The 19346-nt window shown below is 42.7% G+C and overlaps 1 protein-coding gene across 3 annotated transcripts in view; it reads left to right on the forward strand.

Annotated features, from left to right (window-relative positions):
- The window catches only part of lrba (LPS-responsive vesicle trafficking, beach and anchor containing), a 301696-nt gene that overhangs the window by 62695 nt on the left and 219655 nt on the right, over window positions 1-19346 (forward strand). For all 3 annotated transcript variants that reach the window (XM_080449815.1, XM_080449816.1, XM_080449817.1), the window contains exons 18-22: window positions 541-649; window positions 2120-2201; window positions 5386-5509; window positions 6726-6918; window positions 17628-19148. In XM_080449815.1, the coding sequence (XP_080305941.1) occupies window positions 541-649; window positions 2120-2201; window positions 5386-5509; window positions 6726-6918; window positions 17628-19148 (2029 nt within the window). The remainder of the gene's footprint in view (window positions 1-540; window positions 650-2119; window positions 2202-5385; window positions 5510-6725; window positions 6919-17627; window positions 19149-19346) is intronic.

Here is a 19346-nt window from a genome sequence, read left to right on the forward strand (position 1 = left end):
AGACAATTCACCAAACTCGACAAAGGAGTTTGTTCTGAATTATGGACTGCCTTCCTGCCTTTAATTTGTGCTTAGTTCAGTATTGTCATCGCAAGAAAATTTAATTGAGGTGCTGAAGTGTTGTTTTATTTCCTCCGTGTCAGACGTTACAACACTCAGTCCCTCTCTGTGACTCATCATGTGAAGTCAATTAAGTCCAATATACTTTGTCATACAGCAAATTGCGAAATTAGCTGATCTGCAAGCTTGCTTGAGGATCAGCTAATTTCCCCAAAAAATATTTTTATAAAAAAAACAACTAAGCAAATGGAAAACATTATGCGCAAAATAGGGATGTCATGGTTAAATGGTTAAATATGGAATAGACTTTGAAGCCATTGAAGAATCTTTCCGCTCCTATAATGATTCTCATATAAACGTCAAAAATATTTTTTACAATAATAAAAACATATGCATTATTTCAATGGCAATGGTGCGGTAAAACTGTAGGTAGATCAATATTTAGCCTCTCTGACCTTCGACCTCTGATCCCTGGAACAGGAGGAAGTCTGAGGTCATGCTCAGTCACGGCCTTTTCTCGCTGCTCACCGAACGCCTGATGCTGCACTCCACCCACTTCACCATGACGACGTACAACGTGCTCTTTGAGGTCAGTCCCCCGATGGTACAATATAGAACAATAGGCAGCACTGTTATGATAATGTCCTTTGTATGGAAATAAGTGTAGTCGTGACGGTACTTGTATGTGTGCGTTGCATGTGTTGTCTTTATTTTCAGAGCGGAAAATGTGGATATTTGTGACTAGCCTGATCCCGGTACTGCTTAGTTTGCCAACATTTTTTTTATGGAATAGAGATAATATAGTGTTGATCATGTAGACAATTTGTGTTTTAAAAACACAAATTGACACAAATAGACTTGAATATACACACACACACACACACACACACACACACACACACACACACACACACACACACACACACACACTGTATTCTACTTTTGTTGTTCTTACATTTTCTTCTTGTTGATACAATGTTGAAAGAATTTCACTCTTGTGATAAAAATACTGAATCTACCTTTAGTTCTATCCTGTGTGAAAGACTTTATTCATATACAGTTATAATGATCATGAATGAATGTGGTTGTAAAGAACTGTATTATAATTATATTTCAAATGTCATATATTCTATTGCTACCTCCACCTTTATTTGAAACCAAAACACATAGCAGTCATTTAGGAGTACATATTGTGTATATACTGTAAAAAATGTATACATTTACACACACATGCATACAAAGAGTTCAGTCTTGGTACTTCATGAGCCTTTAAGAAAGTTGTTAAATATGTATTCAGACTATTATAATATCATTGTAATAGTGAAACTCACCTCGGCAGGGAAGCACTGTTTTGTGTCAAGACTCCAGTCTGCAGATAATGGAACAATTTATTCTTATGCACCATAATTTGACAAAGACTTATAATTTACTTCTATAGATGATGGTGAATTATCCATATAGGCTTCCCAAGCACGCGCATTTCCGAAATATGAAAGGGAGAAGGGAGGCCATTTTATAATGGCAAAAGAATCTATTAATATCCTCAAATGCTCTATGAAGAACAGATGTAGGCCTATACTGTACATAAATGCAACTCTGCAACACACTTGGAGGTTCAGCACTTCCTCGAAGATAACACACAGCGTTATGGTATTACACTGTAATACAGTAAAGTATGTAGGACCAATCGCAATTATTTGAGATATCGCAATTATTGGAGATATCGCAATTATTTACCATATTTGTCATAATCATTTCCATGTTGTAAAATTTTCTTAGATTTTCAAACATTTTCCAGAAACAGCAACAGCATGTAGATCTGCTTTTTTCACATTTTGAAAGTATAACGTTATTATACGTCAGTCATTTCTTTGCATATTTAAATGATCTGTCATATCTGCCTTGTGGAATTTTTGTTTACCTAAAAGCCAACAGAAATAGTTTTTTTATTCATAATGTTCAAATGTCCAATGCCAAAAACAAAATGAAATGTCCTGATCGTGACAGCCCTAACAGTATGTGGATATTCCTGACTAGTATCCCCCCACCTTCCCGACAGATTCTGACGGAGCAGATATGCACTCAAGTGATCCATAAGCAACATCCGGACCCCGACTCCACCGTTAAGATCCTCAACCCACGTAAGCACCCCCTCTGCAGCGCACTGCACCATTAAATCACATCCACCCCATCCCTTCCTACCACTACATTCTGCTATTACTGCCACTACACCCTGCTCCCCATAGAGCCACACCACTGTTAACATACAACCACACAAATGAGCAACATACATTCTGTAAACCCCTAGGCTGTTATCACACGACTGAGGCTCTAATGGAAGGCTGGGCTTATAGTTGGATCATGGTGTTAATACTTGATGTGATAGATCTATATATCATATGTATAAACACAGAGACACACACACACACACACACACACACACACACACACACACACACACACACACACACACACACACACACACACACACACACACACACACACACACACACATATGAATGCTGCATGTTTCTCTGCAATGAAAAACATTATTGAGATGCAAGATGGAAATGATAAATAAAATGCCAAGAATTAGAGTTTGTAATATAATCACTAGATATAAGAGTTATTAGAATATACTGTATATTATTACTACCTACAGTATTTGTCCAGCTTTTACATTATTGTGAGAATAGGATTACAATAGTTTAGATAGAATCTTAAATGTATTTTATTTGAACAGCATTTAGATAGCATGTTGTTTGACAGATGCTAGGTTCGATGTTTTATTTGGTATCTTAGTTAGTTTGTAGCACTTAATTGTTTTCTTTACACTCTATTTTCATATTTTTGTAAAGTACCCACTGAAAGCACTGAAGCTTGGGTCGTACAGTAGATGTTCTGCCTGTGCCCGCACATATCTATACATTGTACCAGTGCCTCATTACTAGTACAAAGAGTGTGCTTATTTTCTATATGATGCACCATAAAGAGCAGCAATAGCAGGGCAGCCTTTGATCAGTGCTTCTGCAGGATATTTTCAGACCATTACTTACCTCCAGTTTCACATGACAGCTCCCAAAACCTTTTCATATGTGGAAACCAAATTCTAAGAGAGAGAAAACATCTCTCCTTTCCCCACCCCTCTGTCTTTCTGACTCTCTGTCCCTCCCTCTCTCCCTTTTTTATTTTCTATCTGTCTCTCTCTCTGTTTCTCACTTTTCTCTGATTCTCTCCATCTTTCTCTCTTTCTATTTCATGGGCTCTTTTCATGTCCCTTTCTGCTTGTTGCTTTCTTTCGCCCTACCTTTATTTTCCTCTCTCTCCCCACACACGCACGCACGCGCACACACACACACACACACACACACACACACACACACACACACACACACACACACACACACACACACATAAATATATACAGAACTTCAGTGGACTTGAAACTCCAGAGTGTGGTGTAATCACAGCCCAGGTTTACTTCCAACCAGCCTTAATCTGACAGGAGTACAGCCGTCGTCGCACAGTGATTACCTAAAGCCTTTATTGTGTTAAGGTCTCCCCTTCCCAACCGTCCCAGACAGCCAGTATATATCATACAAACACAGTTCTACACATGAGCGAGCCACCACAGAACGCACAGCGGTGTGTGTGTGTGCGTGTGTTTGGGGGGGTGGGGGGCTCTGTTCCTCCTTTACTTGCCTGTTCTCTTGATTTAATCTGCTACGAAACCCCAAAATGGCCTCCTGATTGCAGTGTTTAGTAACGTCAGAGCCAATCAAACAGACCGAGGAAGTACCGTTTCCCTCAAATTAACTCAAGAGAAAGGCAACCGAGAGCAAAAAGTAAAAAAAAGAAAGAAAGAAGGAAGACAGAGAGAGAGAGAGAGAGAGAGAGAATGCAATAAGCCATCCCTCCATCCTTATCCCCTCCCTTCCCCTCCCCTCTTCTTCCCTCTATCCGTCCCTCATTCCCGGTACATGCTGGGGTAATTTTCTGGCGGTAAGGGTTCAGCGACTCATAATTTGAATGACTAAGGCGTAGAAACAACACAGCCGTCTGCCGGGGCGAGGGAGGGCATCGGTTAGTGCCAAGGACTGAGGGCGGGGGGGTGGGGGCCGGGGGGTGGTTGGGGAGGCTGTTGTCGGGCAGAGTGAAACCGAAGCCCCCTTTGGTCGTCTCCCCGGCTCACAGCAAATGGACACTGACATTGTCTAGATAATTCATCTAAACAGCCAGTCTCTTCGGGTTAACCAAAGCCGAGCCATCCAAGAAAGGGCCCCCGTGACTCAGGGGGCCCCTCTGATTTGAAACAGTACCAAAACCATTTACAGTATGATAGAGATCAATGGAACTCAGGACTTTTTGTTTTTTCTTAATTTAATTTGATTTGATTCTTTTTTTTTCTATTCTGCTTCAGTTTCTCCTCCGTTTTGCTTTTTGTAGCGTTGGCCGCAGAGTTTTCCAGGTGTCTGCTGTCGAGGAGAATGGAGATGATTTGTGACACAATGATTTGCACATGCTCAGACCAATGTCTGATTTAGTTGTTGATTTGTGGTCTTTCTAACCCCTGCACCACCCACCCCTCGCTCTCTGTCAGGCTGAGCTCTGATTGTTATTTCCAGGCAGAATCCTCCTCCTTGTGGAATACCAACTTTTTGTTATTTTAATCGTCTTCAAAATGTAATTTGCTGTTACGTATATCATTTGACAAATGGGTCCCTCAGTCATACTTTGCAAACAGATAAAACATACGCACATTTATGGACGTTAAACGTTTAAACTGTAAAGGTTCCATGGACAAATCTCCATCCCCGGGATGTGTGTGTGTGTGTGTGTGGGGGGGGGGGGGGGTATATGTACTGCGTGGGCACAGACCTGGCTGCTACATAATCGGTGTGAGTACTGCTTACGACTTGTGTCATATTAACCTTTTCAAATGTAGATAAATGAGCTCTGAGGAACACTCTTTCATTAGAGCTGTGCTTCAACAGAGGGCTATCACTGAGGTCTGTGTGGGCTGCAGGCGTAGGTCATCTGCATTAATAAAAGGCTGTTTTAACTGCGAGTCGCTGTGCCCTGGTACAGCATTCCTCTTTTTGAAGTCTGAACATTTCATTACAAAGGTTCCTCCCTGGTGTGTTCATATAATATCTCATAGGGTCCAGACAGTAAGGATACCACAGGTTGGAATCCAGCTCATGTCTCTCTCTTGTGTTGCTGTCCATGAATTATAAAGTAGTGTTCTAAAGACTTTAAGAATGAGACAAATATGAATGTGTGTCCTTGATAAGTTGGTCCGTGTGCTGGGTGTTTGTTCTCCAGAGATCCTGAAGGTGATCGCAGCCTTGCTGAAGAACTGTCCTCCGTCACCTGAGACCATGGAGGTCCGCAGAGTCTTCCTGTCTGACATGATCAAACTGTTCAACAACAGCAGAGAGAACCGCAGGTAAGGAAGAGGACTGTGTGTGGGTGTGTGTGTGGGGCTGTTATAATGTCAACCAAATCACTCAAAACAAATAGACCTAGAGTTCTTCCTGTAACCAACACATCCTCCGGCCGAACCACACCAAACCAATCAAAGAGACCCTGTAACCAAATGTTTCTGTTGCCATCAGGCATCTGTCGTTATGTGTTACCCACTTGTAAACCCAACCGCCATTCTAAATTGTTCATCTCCTCTGCAATACGACTTCTGAATGCTCTGTAGATTTATATATATATTTTTTTCACTTTTGTGTTTTATTTTTGGACCTTGTTATGTTCTAGGCTCTCCCTAGGCTGGCAGAGGGAGAGTAGCGCCAAGGATTACATAGGCAATTGGCGCTGGGTGAAAAAAAAAAAAATTTGTGGGATAAAAATTTAGAAAAATAAAAAATAATAATTCTATTCCACATGTAGATCCTTGGAGTGTTACTGTGTTTCTCTGTGTAAACGCTGCCCAAAACAAATTACCCAGAGGGATTAATAAAGTTCATAATGTTAAACATAGTTAGAGTAAAGATATAGTATGGTTACATAGACATGAATATTTCATACACTGTTATTCCAGAGGTACTGTAGTCACATGGGGGGTATATCTCATACTACAGTAGCTATAGAGGATATGCAATTTTCCTGCATGTGTGTACAATATGTGTGTGCTTGCTTTGCCTAGTGTTATTCTTTACCTCTCTTCTTACAGTAGCTCTCGTCTCGTTCTATGTCATGCCTCAGGGCTGATAATGTATATAATCATTATGAGATGAAAGGAATCATGGCTCTGATTACTGTATTCTTTTCCCCTCCAATAATTGCTTTGTTTGAAATGTTGGCGATGAAGCAGTTTAAAGTTATCTGACTGTTTGCATCATGAATCGCCTCGGGTGATAGTTGTCTGACTAAAATGTAAACAAAAGAAAATACAAATCATGAATTAGTGTTGGTACTATATTTGTGTGTGTGTGTGTGTGTGTGTGTTTTGGTATATCAGGAGCGTTCTGAAATAATACACAAGTTAATTTAACTCATGTATGTATAAGTGGAAAAGAATGGACCTGTAAGGTACATTTGGTTCTATTTTTACATTCTCGGAGTGAAATGAACACTCAAGATTTCATAGTGTACTATCATACGGTACGTGTTTTTTCATAAAGTGTGTGTGTGTGTGTGTGTGTGTGTGTTAGGAGTCTGCTGCAGTGCTCCGTGTGGCAGGAGTGGATGCTGTCTCTGTGCTTCATCAACCCGAAGAGCAGCGAGGAGCAGAAGATCACCGAGATGGTGTACGCCATCTTCCGCATCCTGCTGTACCACGCCATCAAGTACGAGTGGGGAGGCTGGAGGGTCTGGGTGGACACCCTGTCCATCACACACTCCAAGGTCAGAGCGCTCGTTATGTACATGAGCACACACACACGCAGAGCGTTGTTTATCATTCTCTGGGGATCGTCTCCTCTCTCTCTATCCATATCACTTGTGCCACATTTCAAGCACTCTTTCTCTTTTCCCTTTTCCATTTCATCTCACGCACTCAGTGGTTCTCGTGTATGTAAACACCCCCCCCCCCCCCCCCCCCCCACACACACACACACACACACACACACACACACACACACACACACACAGTGGATGTCTGTGCAGTATTTTTGCTGTAGATGCACCACTTTTGCATCCAGTTCTGAACCCTTCCAACAGTAGACATCAAACCCTTTCGTCTGTCACATGTTAGTTTGAACATGGACCCACTCACCAAATAGGGGATTATAGGGGAAAGGAACAAGAAAAGAAGATGCATTGTTTTTCAACTGAATCTGAGAAAACTCTCATCTTGGACTTCGTGTGGCCAGCCTGTGACTTCAGTCATTTATGATGTCAGACTATCTGATATACTATCTATGACGTATGACTCCAAATTTGGGCATGCTTTCAGCCCAACAATGCCCCATTAACTTCCATTATAAAATGCAAGTCGATATTTCAAAAAGTATAAAACATACAGTATATGCGGGAAAGAAAAAGTAATAAATACCACCTTTATTCAAAACGCTTTAGAATGTTACATTGACGCATTCACACGCACCGAAAGCGGAGGAAGCCGTGCAAAGGTACCAACCTGCTCACAGTTTCACGATTTTTCAAAGAATAGCAGATCAAGCTAGCGCGGCACTCAGTGCCGCGCTATGAGCTTGTATATCTGCTATTTTTTGAATAGCCAAAGAAATCTGAAAATGACACAGATGCGTTCCCGGTCTTAACACTTTCCCTGCCAGAGGGTTCTTTTTTTTTTAACTTCCCCCACTGCCACTGTTAAAAAAAATTTACACAGGAGCCGAGATACAGGATTTTAAAGTAATAAGTTAACCAAGGAGTGAATGGAGCTAGAAATCTTTGGATCGTGATATCTCTGGTTCTGTGTGGATAAATTGAACAACGGTTATACTCGTTGTTGTCAGTAAACGGGTGTATTTTTCAACAACGGTTATACTCGTGTTTGGCAGGTAATTTAAGGGGTTAAGGGTTTAGTGTCTCGCTCAAGGACATTTGACACAAAGCCAGGGGGGAGCAAGGGATCGAACCGGGAACCTTCAGATTCCCAGGCGGCCGCTCTATCTCCTGAGCCTGCTACCTACTGCTGCTACCCTAGTGGAGGTACTTCTGCAGTTGGCCACAAAAGAGAGCGTAAAAAGAGAGCGTAAAATGAAACCATTCATTTTACGCTCTCAAGAGTAGAATTATTGTTAAACATCGGCATGACTTAATTTACAAGAAGTCTACACAATTGGAGAATGTAGAGGAATTGTTATTTTGATCAACGTTTGCCTGTAATCTCTCCTATGGCACCAACATCAATACAGCATAGAATTGTGGACGAAATCGTATCCAACGATAACAAAATATTCTTAAGTCTTGGGTTCTGAGCGGACTAAATCTCATCAAATGGTGGTCCGTGGCTCAAATGCCGAACAAATAATGGACTTTGATATGAAAAGGGTTGAAAACCACCGTTCCAGAGATAGTGTTTCTCTTTTATGAAGGCATGTGTTCAGAACACTTGGGAGACATTTTTTTTAATTCAAAACGGAACGGTGCCGGAGAAATTAGAGCCCTTGGCACTATTACCTGTGCTTAGTAACTCACAGCTTAGGCTGACATAATAGTAATGGAGCCCTGCCTCAGTCTATGCCCATCAGATCCACTGATGGAAACCATACAGTGATTATGATGTTTTAAAAAAAAAGAGATTTACAGTACAGTGTAAAGTGCCTAGCAGCCAGTTCAACCTCTCTTCTCTATTTATGTATGGAGTCTCCATCTTTCACGTCGCAGAGATAAAAATAAACTCCTGGCACTTCTGATTTCCAAAAAGTCAATTCAGGGAACTGCTTTAGAAAATTCAGTGTTGATATCGCGTTACGTCGCTCGGTTCCAAAGCAGTGAAGTAATTGAGGCTGGTGTCAGATTGTGGTCAGGGGAGGTTTTTTAAGCCTGGCAGATTGAAGGGAAGGCCAACTTGAAGAAGTACTCGTGATGTGAGACGTTTTGTGAGGATCAGGGTGGTTTAAGAGGTGGTCACCAGTAGGGGGCACAGTTAGACTGCATGGAAGAGTGTTGGAAAGCAGCAGTGAGTACTGTGTGTGTGTGTGTATGTGTGCGCGTGCGTTGCACGCGTGTCTTTAGTATAGTCTACTGTCCTTGGCATCCAGTCTTTTGCTACTTCTCTGTTGTACTAATTGCATTCACCTATTGTCTCAGCTCTAAACGAGAACCTGATTAAACGGTCAGAACAGAAAGCAGCAGTATTCTGGGAGTTGTGAACCACTGTGTAGTCATTCTTTCAACACTGTGGACCTCAGTGTACAGTATCTACTCACCGTCTCAACAGTGTAGTATCAACACAATGCATAGGTACAGTATGTCACAGTTAGTAATAATTACAGTTTTCACAGGACACAACGGTCCAGTAAGTAATATTGCTGAAAATATTTAACCTCATTCCTAGTATCTAGCTGCCATTGGAAATACTCTGTTAATGAATGAATGAGTAAATACATAACTATAACTATTGTTGCTGTCAGGCATAAACCTACTTTATCCATATTCCAACTTTTTATGTTTTTTCATAATTAAATTCCCTAAGTCATCATATCAAGAGTGTCACACAAAAGTAGTGGAATAGCACATCTACAAGCTTGTAGATGGTAAAATGGGCTTGTAGATCGGCTATTTTCACTATTTTCGAATATTCTTTAAATGATTATAAAAAAGGAACGGTTCTGGACATAGAACGTTTTATATGTATGTATGTGTATGTATATATATGTGTGTGTGTGTATACACACACACACACACACACACACACACACACACACACACACACACACACACACACACACACACACACACACACACACACACACACACACACACACACACACTACAATATCCAACACGAAAAACGAAAACAACTGTTAAATATCGTACGGACCTGCATTATATAGTACTGTACAGTATGGTATAATAGCATTCCAGTTACATTCTGCATATATCAGTGTCATAATGTTGGTATTGTAATAATCACTACGGTACATTTGATTCACTATGGTAAACAACCCTTATTGAAAAATATGTTTCTAAACTGGAGTAAGAATATATTTATTGTGTTATATCTTTTATTTAATTATTGGCACGCTGGTGTCTCTTTGGACAATATTGATGTTAATGTAATTTACAGTTTGTCCAGTTTTCCATCACACAGTAAAGAAATAAACCCCACGTCACTTGCTGTTTATGAACACCAGCTCATGTATGTGGGATTTCGTTTCAACCTAAGCTTATTGTTCTTGCAGGTTTCACGCGTTTGGCTGCATAGCTACGTTCTGCTTTAGCACAGCGCCTGAGATTGTTCATTCTTCTTTGGTACTAGACAGGCTGTAATTGCCTTTTTCCCTATAATTGCACAAGATTAATGTTGTTTCTTCTTGGCGCTATTTACCATGCCCGGCACCGATCTAAAAACAGAAGTTCACATGTTCGTCCTGTGTGTGAATACACACATGCCGTTATAAGATCTAACACGAGAACACACACACACACACACACACACACACACACACACACACACACACACACACACACACACACACACACACACACACACACACACACACACACACACACACACACACACACACACACACACACACTCTCAGCAGGCATCCAGCCTTTGAAGTGGATAGCTACAGTGGACGCAAGCCATCAAGATACATGCATCTGCTAGAAGAAAAAATAAATAAAAAAAGCTAAAGAAACTCAATTGCAATTTTATTGTCCTGTTTGATAGATTTCCTGCCACCTTTGTAGCACCAAAGCTGTTTGTCACTGTTGCTCTCTCCTCCCACTGCCGCAGGGCTCTGTGTGTGTGTGGGTGTGTGTGTGTGTGCACGCACTTACGCACATGCATGTATGCGTGTGTGTGTGTATGCATGTGTGTGTGTGTGTGTGTGTGTGTGTGTGTGTGTTTGCGTCTGTGTGTGTGTACGCGTGTGTGTGTGTGTGTGCATGTATCTGTTTGCACTTGAATGTATCGGTGTATGCGTGTGTGTGTGTTAGCGGTACAGAGCAGCTGATGGTCTCTCCTGGGCTCCTGAGCCCTGTTCTCTCGGCTCATTGAATATTCATCTCCACTGTGTCTGAACAATCACAGAAACAAGGCCTCATAAATACAAGCATCCCACTGGGAGCCTCTGATAAATACATACACACATTCACAAATACATACATATACATACATACATATGCACATCCTGCATATATTTTTTGTGAAGACACACTGCTCACTCTCTGATTTAATGTTCACGGTTCTGCACAGACACCATTGACCCACTGATGTGTGAGCTGCTCTGCAGGAAAAAAGTCGGATGTCACTGAAATTCATTGAAGGGCGTTTCTTTTGTCAACATCTTGGTTCTTAAAACGGTTAGAGGTTCTCGTCTATTGCAATAAAACAAAGTTGTTCCTTTGCTAACAATGCTAACCTGTAAATGCGGTTTCCCAGTTTGGATGCACATTTTTGTTTTGAAGCTTGTAAATGTAGCGGAGAACTATTTGTCAGTTTGTCAACAGCACTCAAGCACTGAAGACAGGACCTTCACATAGGCCTGTAAGCTTGCAGCATGAAGACATTAAATGCATTCCCTTGGGGCAGACATTTTAAACGTTTTCAAGATAAACTTGTGAGTTTACTCATTGTAAACTCATTTAACACATCCTTTGTTAGCTGGCAAATAGTTTAGTTAAAATCGGTTAAATTAAAGCAGACATTTGCGTTTTCTGGTCTGTGAGGGATACGGAACAGAATGAACGAGCTTTCTTTTCAAACTGGTCTTTTTCTCCACCTCTGTTCTTACTCTGCAGGGTTAGCGTGGCAGTGAACAGGATAACTTGTGAACATATTTAAGGCCAGTCACGTCTGTAATTAAAATGAAATGAACCAAATCTAGATTCTGCCTTATGATCTTTACATTGTAATCCTGTTCGTATTTGTTCGGTCCTAGATGCTTGTATTTAAGATGTCGTCGCCGTTACTTTTCAGGAAATGGGAACGCAAGGGAACTTGTTAATACTTTGCATTTGTTAACACAGACAGAGTTAACTACGTTCAACCTGTTGCCCCTATTTTGGGCATGTCATTATAGTTATTTACCCCTAACGCTTTCAAAAATGGCCATTCAACAAGGATTGTTCTATCTTCGCTACTTTTGTGTGACGCATACGACAAATAAAATATAAGTTATTAATTAATGAAAAATAAATAAAGTGTGAAACATGGAGATACAATGTTTCTGCCAGACAGTAACGATATACTGTACTAATTGGGAAGCAGGTTGAGGTTGTCTTCGGGATTTTCCACTACCATGATAGTCTCTCTCAGTTGAACTGAAGCTGAAGCCGCTGATACAAGATGGTTTAGGCCTTGAAGCTCTGTGTAGGCGGCCGAAAGCAACAAGGTGATACGAATCAGAGAAAACGTGTTTATTTGCTGTGTGTGTGTGCATGCACATCTGTGTGTGTGTCTGTGTTGCATGCAAGCATGTGTGCATGCGGGTACGTTTGCGTATCCTTGTATGTCTGCCAGTATGGCTGCAGGTGAGCGTATCTGCATATGTGTGTGTCAGAACAGACAGCTGTTCCTGCAGGTGGGTCTGCTGACACGACAGACACCCCTAACCCCCCCCCACACACACACACACACACGCACACGCACACGCACGCACACACACATAGTCTGTCCCAAGGTGGCCCTCTCCTCCAGTAGCTGAGTTGAATGAAGGACAGTTCTCCAGAAGCAGAGGGATCAGTGCATGAAGGAGCTTGTGTCCTTCAGCCTCCCTCTGTCTGCTCACTTCATTACCCTGCTGGCAGAGCACCACTGAATTAACATGACAACCAACAAACACTTGATACAAATAGATCCGTCAAAATGCTGTAAAAATGTAAATGCGTACCTTCTTTTTTTGTGGTCATTTATGTTGACAGGAACTTTAAGGAACTGCATTTTAATTGCCTTTAACTTTTGTGTAATGGAAAGTTAAACATTCAGGGCCTCAGAAATGGATAGATAGATCTGTATTATATAGTAGGTGGAGGCATCAATAACTAGTGCAAAACTGGCATATTCATATACAGTATATATGTATACTGTAAATGTTTACTCCTAATGCAACTTGAATAGAATGAATTGTTAAAAGTGTAAGATTGCAATTTAATTGCCTAAAGTCAAACACCTCTGTTCCCACTTCACACATGGAGTTAAACAGCTGGGACATAAATCTCAGATCAAGGCTGTGTTATTGAGACATCATACACACGCACGCACACACACACACACACACACACACACTGCTGCTGTTCTCAGGGTTGGAGCTAGAGACATCAATAAGCACACAAAAGAAGGGGGAAATGAGAACATACTGTAGAGGTGCATTGACCAGCGCCAGATAATGGCTGGAAATTGATTCTATTGTTTCTTCAGGCAGGTTGTTCATTGAAGAACGAGTTAACTATTCTTAAAGCCATACTTTTCGTATAGCTGACACATTTTCAAGTTTGGCACAGCTCCCTCCTCTTTCACAACGGCGCTAATAAGTCTAATGGGAGAACACGGCAAGACCACTGGTCGCACCAGACTACTTGAGGGTCTAGCAGTGAAACTACTTGCTTTGTTGAATCGACGGTGGGTGACTGCCAGAAATAAAACATTGTTTGCTCTGCTACTGCCAGCAAAAATCAGCGTTTCCTTACCTTTCAACTAGTCACAGAATATTTATTTTCAGTCTGATGGAGCCCCCGACCGTTGGAAAACAAAGACGTGTCTCTGTGGTGTCCGTGAGAAAAAACGGCGTCATCGCAACACCCCGTTCGCTTGTTACAGGCCGCTGAATATAGCATGTCTCGTCAAAAATGCAGAGTAAAACCAGGGGGGGGGGGGGGGCGAGATACAGGCTTTTAAAAAAATCGATTAACAAGGAAGTGAATGGAGGAGGAAATCTTGGGATCACGTGATCTCCTGGATCTGTGTGTCTGAGGATTAAATGGTCACTCATGTGTCAGCGAACAGCGCCATCTAGTGGAAAACACCCAAAACACATCAAACCCAGTCAATGGCAGTCTGGGCCTTTGGGAAAAAAACACGTCAAACACGTCAATGCCAGTGAATGAGTTAATAAGCTGGGAATCAAATAATGTTTGGCCACTGATTCATATATCAGGATGTAGGCACATGACTGGTGGAAAATGAACTCTCATTCAATGTCATCTAAAGCTCAGAAGAGAGAGCTGTTATAATGTAGTCCTTTCTCTTTGAGATCACCTCACATCCCCTCTCCTTGCTGAATCATTATTCCATCTCTCATTCTCTTCCCCTGCACAATGTAACACTGTTTTGAAAGCCTGGTTCTAGAATAACAAAAAATCCTTCCTTGTTACGTAGTTTTCATGTCTCCCATTGTGTATTCTAGCAAGGCTCTCATGCACGATCCTTTTAGGGTCATGGAAATGCCAAGTTCTACTTGTATGTCTCTCTGGATGAGAGCAATAGTACTAGTTGGCCTTAATGAATCAAATCTCAGAGGGCTCTTATATAGACACCAATCAGAAATACTGCATGCTGATGACTGCACAAAAAAAAAATCCAAAGGAAAAAAAATGTTAACCAAGGGGAGAGTAGGTGAAAAGAGAGCAGAGAGCAGGCAGTCAGCAGGACTGCAGCAGCAGACGACATTGATTTCGGAGGAGGAATTGCATTTAGCTAATCGGATTAGAGGCCCTGCTGCCTTCCCCGTTTCCCCTTTGTTTTGCGGTTGCTCCCTATCTATTGATCTAAATGGGGACTCCCAGGCTACTACTGCGGGGGTCTCCCTGGACCAGCGTTGGGCCACTGCGGCCTTCACCGCGTAGGCTGCGGTCTGCGGCCTGTGCTGTTCCCAGATCCGTTAGACTGTGTCTCGATGGAGAAACAAAGAAATGCAAACCGCTGGAGGCTGTATGTTCACTTTATATCCATTACTTCATTCTAAGATGTAGCCTAATACAGTACATCTTCTTAAGAACAAAAAAATGAAAAAGAAACTACTGTGTTATCATTATTCGATACATATTTTGTGACATCCATAATATTGAGTTAGGTGTGAAGCTTTTCAGACGGTGGATAATATGGAATAAATAAGGAAGTTCACATACATTCTCACTTCAGTGTCCTGGTGCAGGACAAACAGAAGATCAACATAAAAAATAATAAGGTCTGCACATTTTTTTACTTTGTTTATTGTGCGAATATCTAATCAGTGTGTGGACCTTATATATTTTTTTATGTCAATTTCTTTTGGGTTAACATCGATGGTTGCATGACATACTTCACTATTCTTGGACTGTGGGAAAGTAGAAGTGGAACATTTGCTGTTATTAAAATATTGTGTCTGCAGCGTTGCAGACCTACAGGTGAGGCCTGTGTAAGTTGGTAGTTTGAAGAACCGTAGTACAGTATGCCAGCTTCATTTTTTGTTTACATTGGTGTCCCTTTGCGGAGAGCCATTTCAAATCATTTGTATGATCTGGCTGCTCTGTGTGTCCAGTTAATACCATGTTAGCTGTCACATTAGAGGAGCCCACCACGGTTTCCTACATTACCATAACATTTTTCCATAGCCCCACCAGGAGTGCAGGCCGAGTCACGGAGCAGAATGAAATTAGATTAGATCAGCGCTGATGTCTGGGGCCACCCAAGGCATTTTCTTATATATTGTAGCGAGGAGGGCGAAGCGCCTGTTTAAAAAAAAAAAAGAACCACAGAGTCGTACGATGCACACTGCCTCCATCTAATGGTAACTGGATCTGTTACCGAGTGCCCCTTTTTAAGGCCAACATACATCATCTTAATGTAGCGGGCTGCATCCTGAGCACCATGACGTTATGCACTGTGCCGTACTGCGCTCCAGACATCATTTCCATAGGAGTGCACACTGTGTCCTGTAAACGCAGCCTTTTAATTGCAAGAAATGCAAAAATGTCAAATTGAGCCGGAGCTAATGGGGTGGAAGAGGATCGCTGCGTGATCGCTACAGATGCAAGAGAGACTGAGAGAGAGTGAGGGGGTGAGAGTGGGATGGAAAGGGGGAGTTAAAGAGAGGAAAACAATGAAAGAAATGCAAGGGAGAGATGAGCGCAGGAGGGAAAGACTAGCGAGAGAGGAGGTAAGGAGAGACAGAAGGAAGAGGGATAGTGGTGCAGGCTGTGAGCTATGGATTACCAATCACTGCTTCCCTGCTGAAGATTAATGGGCACCCGTGTAGCCGGCTAATTTAGAACAATAACGCCTAATTAATTACAAATAATCAGCTTCTCTCTCTTCCATTCCTTTCTTCCTCACTTTCTGTGCCGTTTACATTAACCATGCTGTCTTAGTTCTTTCTCTCTCCCTTTTGATCTCTCCGTCTGTTGCAATGTTCTCTCCATCTCTCTGTCTAAATAGCCTCAGGTGAAAATGCAGCAAAGTGGCTCTAGTTTCATCCCCCACAATCCACACACACACACACACACACACACACACACACACACACACACACACACACACACACACACACACACACACACACACACACACACACACACACACACACACACACACACACCCCTGCACCCTCTCCAGTCGGTCTTTGACTTTCTGTCCTATGAGGCTGCTTGATTAATGCAGGGTCTTAAATTAGGTGTAGGAGGATTTGCCGATGCCGGACACGCACTCTGCACAGCCAGCAGACACGCAACTAACAGTATCTGCAGCTTATCTATGACTGCTTACATGGAAAGGCTCTTCCTCAAATGCCAACTCAGACCATTGTCATTATAGACGAGCAGTCTTAGTTTGGTCTTAGCGTATCTGATGGGTGGAAGACTGATAGACCTGTAATTAGACCTGTAATGTTTGGGGTATTTGGTTATTTTATTTTTTGCCTGGCTAGCAGCAGGGCTCTAAGGATGTCATTGTCGGTCTGTTCATCTGTCAGTCTGTCCTAGCCTGTCATGGCCAGACATCACTGCTATTTTATTTATTTATTTTTAGCTTAAAAAATATTAAACTACTGGCTAGATTGCTTGGAAATGTACGGCTCCCCAGAGAATGCACCGTTTCCTTTAGTGTCACCACTTGGGCGAAATTTCCACTTGAACACAAGATTTGAAAAATCTGATGGGCACATTGATATAAAACCTATAAAACCTGCTGAACACCTATAAAACCTGCTGAACCCTATCTATTTGGATGACCCCATGAACATTCTTGTAGTGCCACCCTCAGGCCAAAATATAAGCTTCGAGCCCCACTTGAGACTTGGAATCAAAGAATGGCAATGCCAGTCATTTCTACAACATTTAGCGATAATTTTGTAGCAACGCTGTTAGAGTGATGCGAATCGCACAAGTTGAAAAATGATCAGCTCAAGCGTGTGAATCAAACGTTAGTCTAGTTTCTTTATTGTTTTATGGAGTTGCAATTGAAGATGTTTTAATCTTCTGAACCATGTGTTCTGTCTTTACAGGTAACCTTTGAGCAGCACAAGGAGAACCTCTCACGTATGTTCCGTCAGTACCAGCACCAGGAGTCTGCAGGCTCCATTCGCACCGTCTCTGGAGCCAGCCATGCCTCAGAGACCTTGGTAGGAGCTAACGGGGAACAACTAGAGGAGACTGCCCCGTCCACTGTCATTGAACTCACTGTGGACCCACAGTCCTCCATAGGGGCTGATACGCCTACCTCCACGTCCAACGATACCCTCACCTCCTCCAGCCCAGAAGAGGCCGCCGGTGAGACGGAACCAGCAACCATCACCGTCTCCAACATCCTGGCCAGGAACGATGAGGAAGACCTGCACTTAGCTCAAGAGTCCTCTGAAGCCGGCTCAGCTGAAGAAGAGGAGGCTGAAGCTGCCGTGATACAAAGAACCCCAGAAGATGAAGTAAAAGAAGAGGGAGAGAAGAAGAGCGCAGAGACCAACCAGGAGGAGACGATCGCTGTTCCGTCCACCGCCGAGACCGACGTCAACATACCACCCGGCGCACCTAGCACCCTGACTGAAATTGACAAAACGGCAAAACCAGGAGGAGAGGACGCGAAAGTAACGGAAGTGGCTGGAGTAACCGTTGAAACGTCAGAAACCGACGGTACAGAAATACCTCTAGCCGATGATGAGAAATCCTCCGAAAGTGACATAAACAGAGAAGACTCCTTGAAGGACATGGAACTAGAAGAACCAGAGGCTTCAGCAGTGGAGCTGGAGGTTAAAGGCGATGGTTCTCCAGAGACCCCGGGTGCCTCTGCGGAAACCAGCATGGTGGTTGGAGCCTCCTTCAACGAGGACCTCGTGGATGTGTCATCCATTAGTGACCAGGTCGGCTCCAGTTACCTGGACGAAAACTTTGAGGAGTCGTCTTTTATCACTGCATTCACAGGAGAGGAATGGAAGAAGGGAGTAGATGCTACAGAAGAGAAAGAGAGTGAGAGCAACGAGCAGCAGGATCAGGAGGTAAAAGCTGAGGAGAAGAACGGGGAAGAGTGTATCACAAAAGAGGAAAGCCAAGAAGGTGAACAAGGTGAAATGAGTGACGGGTCCGCTTTGGAGTGTCAGAGTTCGGAAACACCGGCTGAAACACTGGAACAAAAGGTTTCAGAAGCACCCAAAGAGGAGCACAGCGAAGAGAGGCATCCTTCTCCCTTACCTGACGCTCCTGCTGCAGACCCGCAGCCGTCGGATGCCACGTTGCCCTCTACGGCCCAGGAGACCGCAGTACCGTCCGAAAACGCTCCATCTCTCTCCTCGCCTCCCCAACCTACCGCGGAGACCACCGCCACCAGCAGCAGTTCAGAGGAAGCCCAGGTCACTGCGACCAACGCCCCAGGCACCAGCACAGCACCCCCTAGTGCTGACACACAGAAGAACACAGACTCTGTCACCAAGAACAAAGAGATTAAGAGCGATATTAAGATCGCCAGACTCGACGTGTCCAATGTCGCTTCGGACACGGAGAGACTCGAGCTGAAGGGGGCGTCTGTGAGCGTACAGGTATGTGTCAGAATGCCTCGGATTTTGTTTCTATTTCCACATTTTTACCTGAAAATGCTTTGATATTTCTCACAAGAATTGACTAGAAAAACACAGCCAACAGGTGCAGTCTTAAGTGGAGTGCATAATTACTTGTGTACTTTATATCATGATTTTAGGCATTAATAAGTTGCAATATCACAGTATTTAAATTTCTGA

This window comes from Gymnoscopelus braueri, assembly GCF_963280865.1.
Source record: "Gymnoscopelus braueri genome assembly, chromosome: 2".
Taxonomy (NCBI): domain Eukaryota; kingdom Metazoa; phylum Chordata; class Actinopteri; order Myctophiformes; family Myctophidae; genus Gymnoscopelus; species Gymnoscopelus braueri.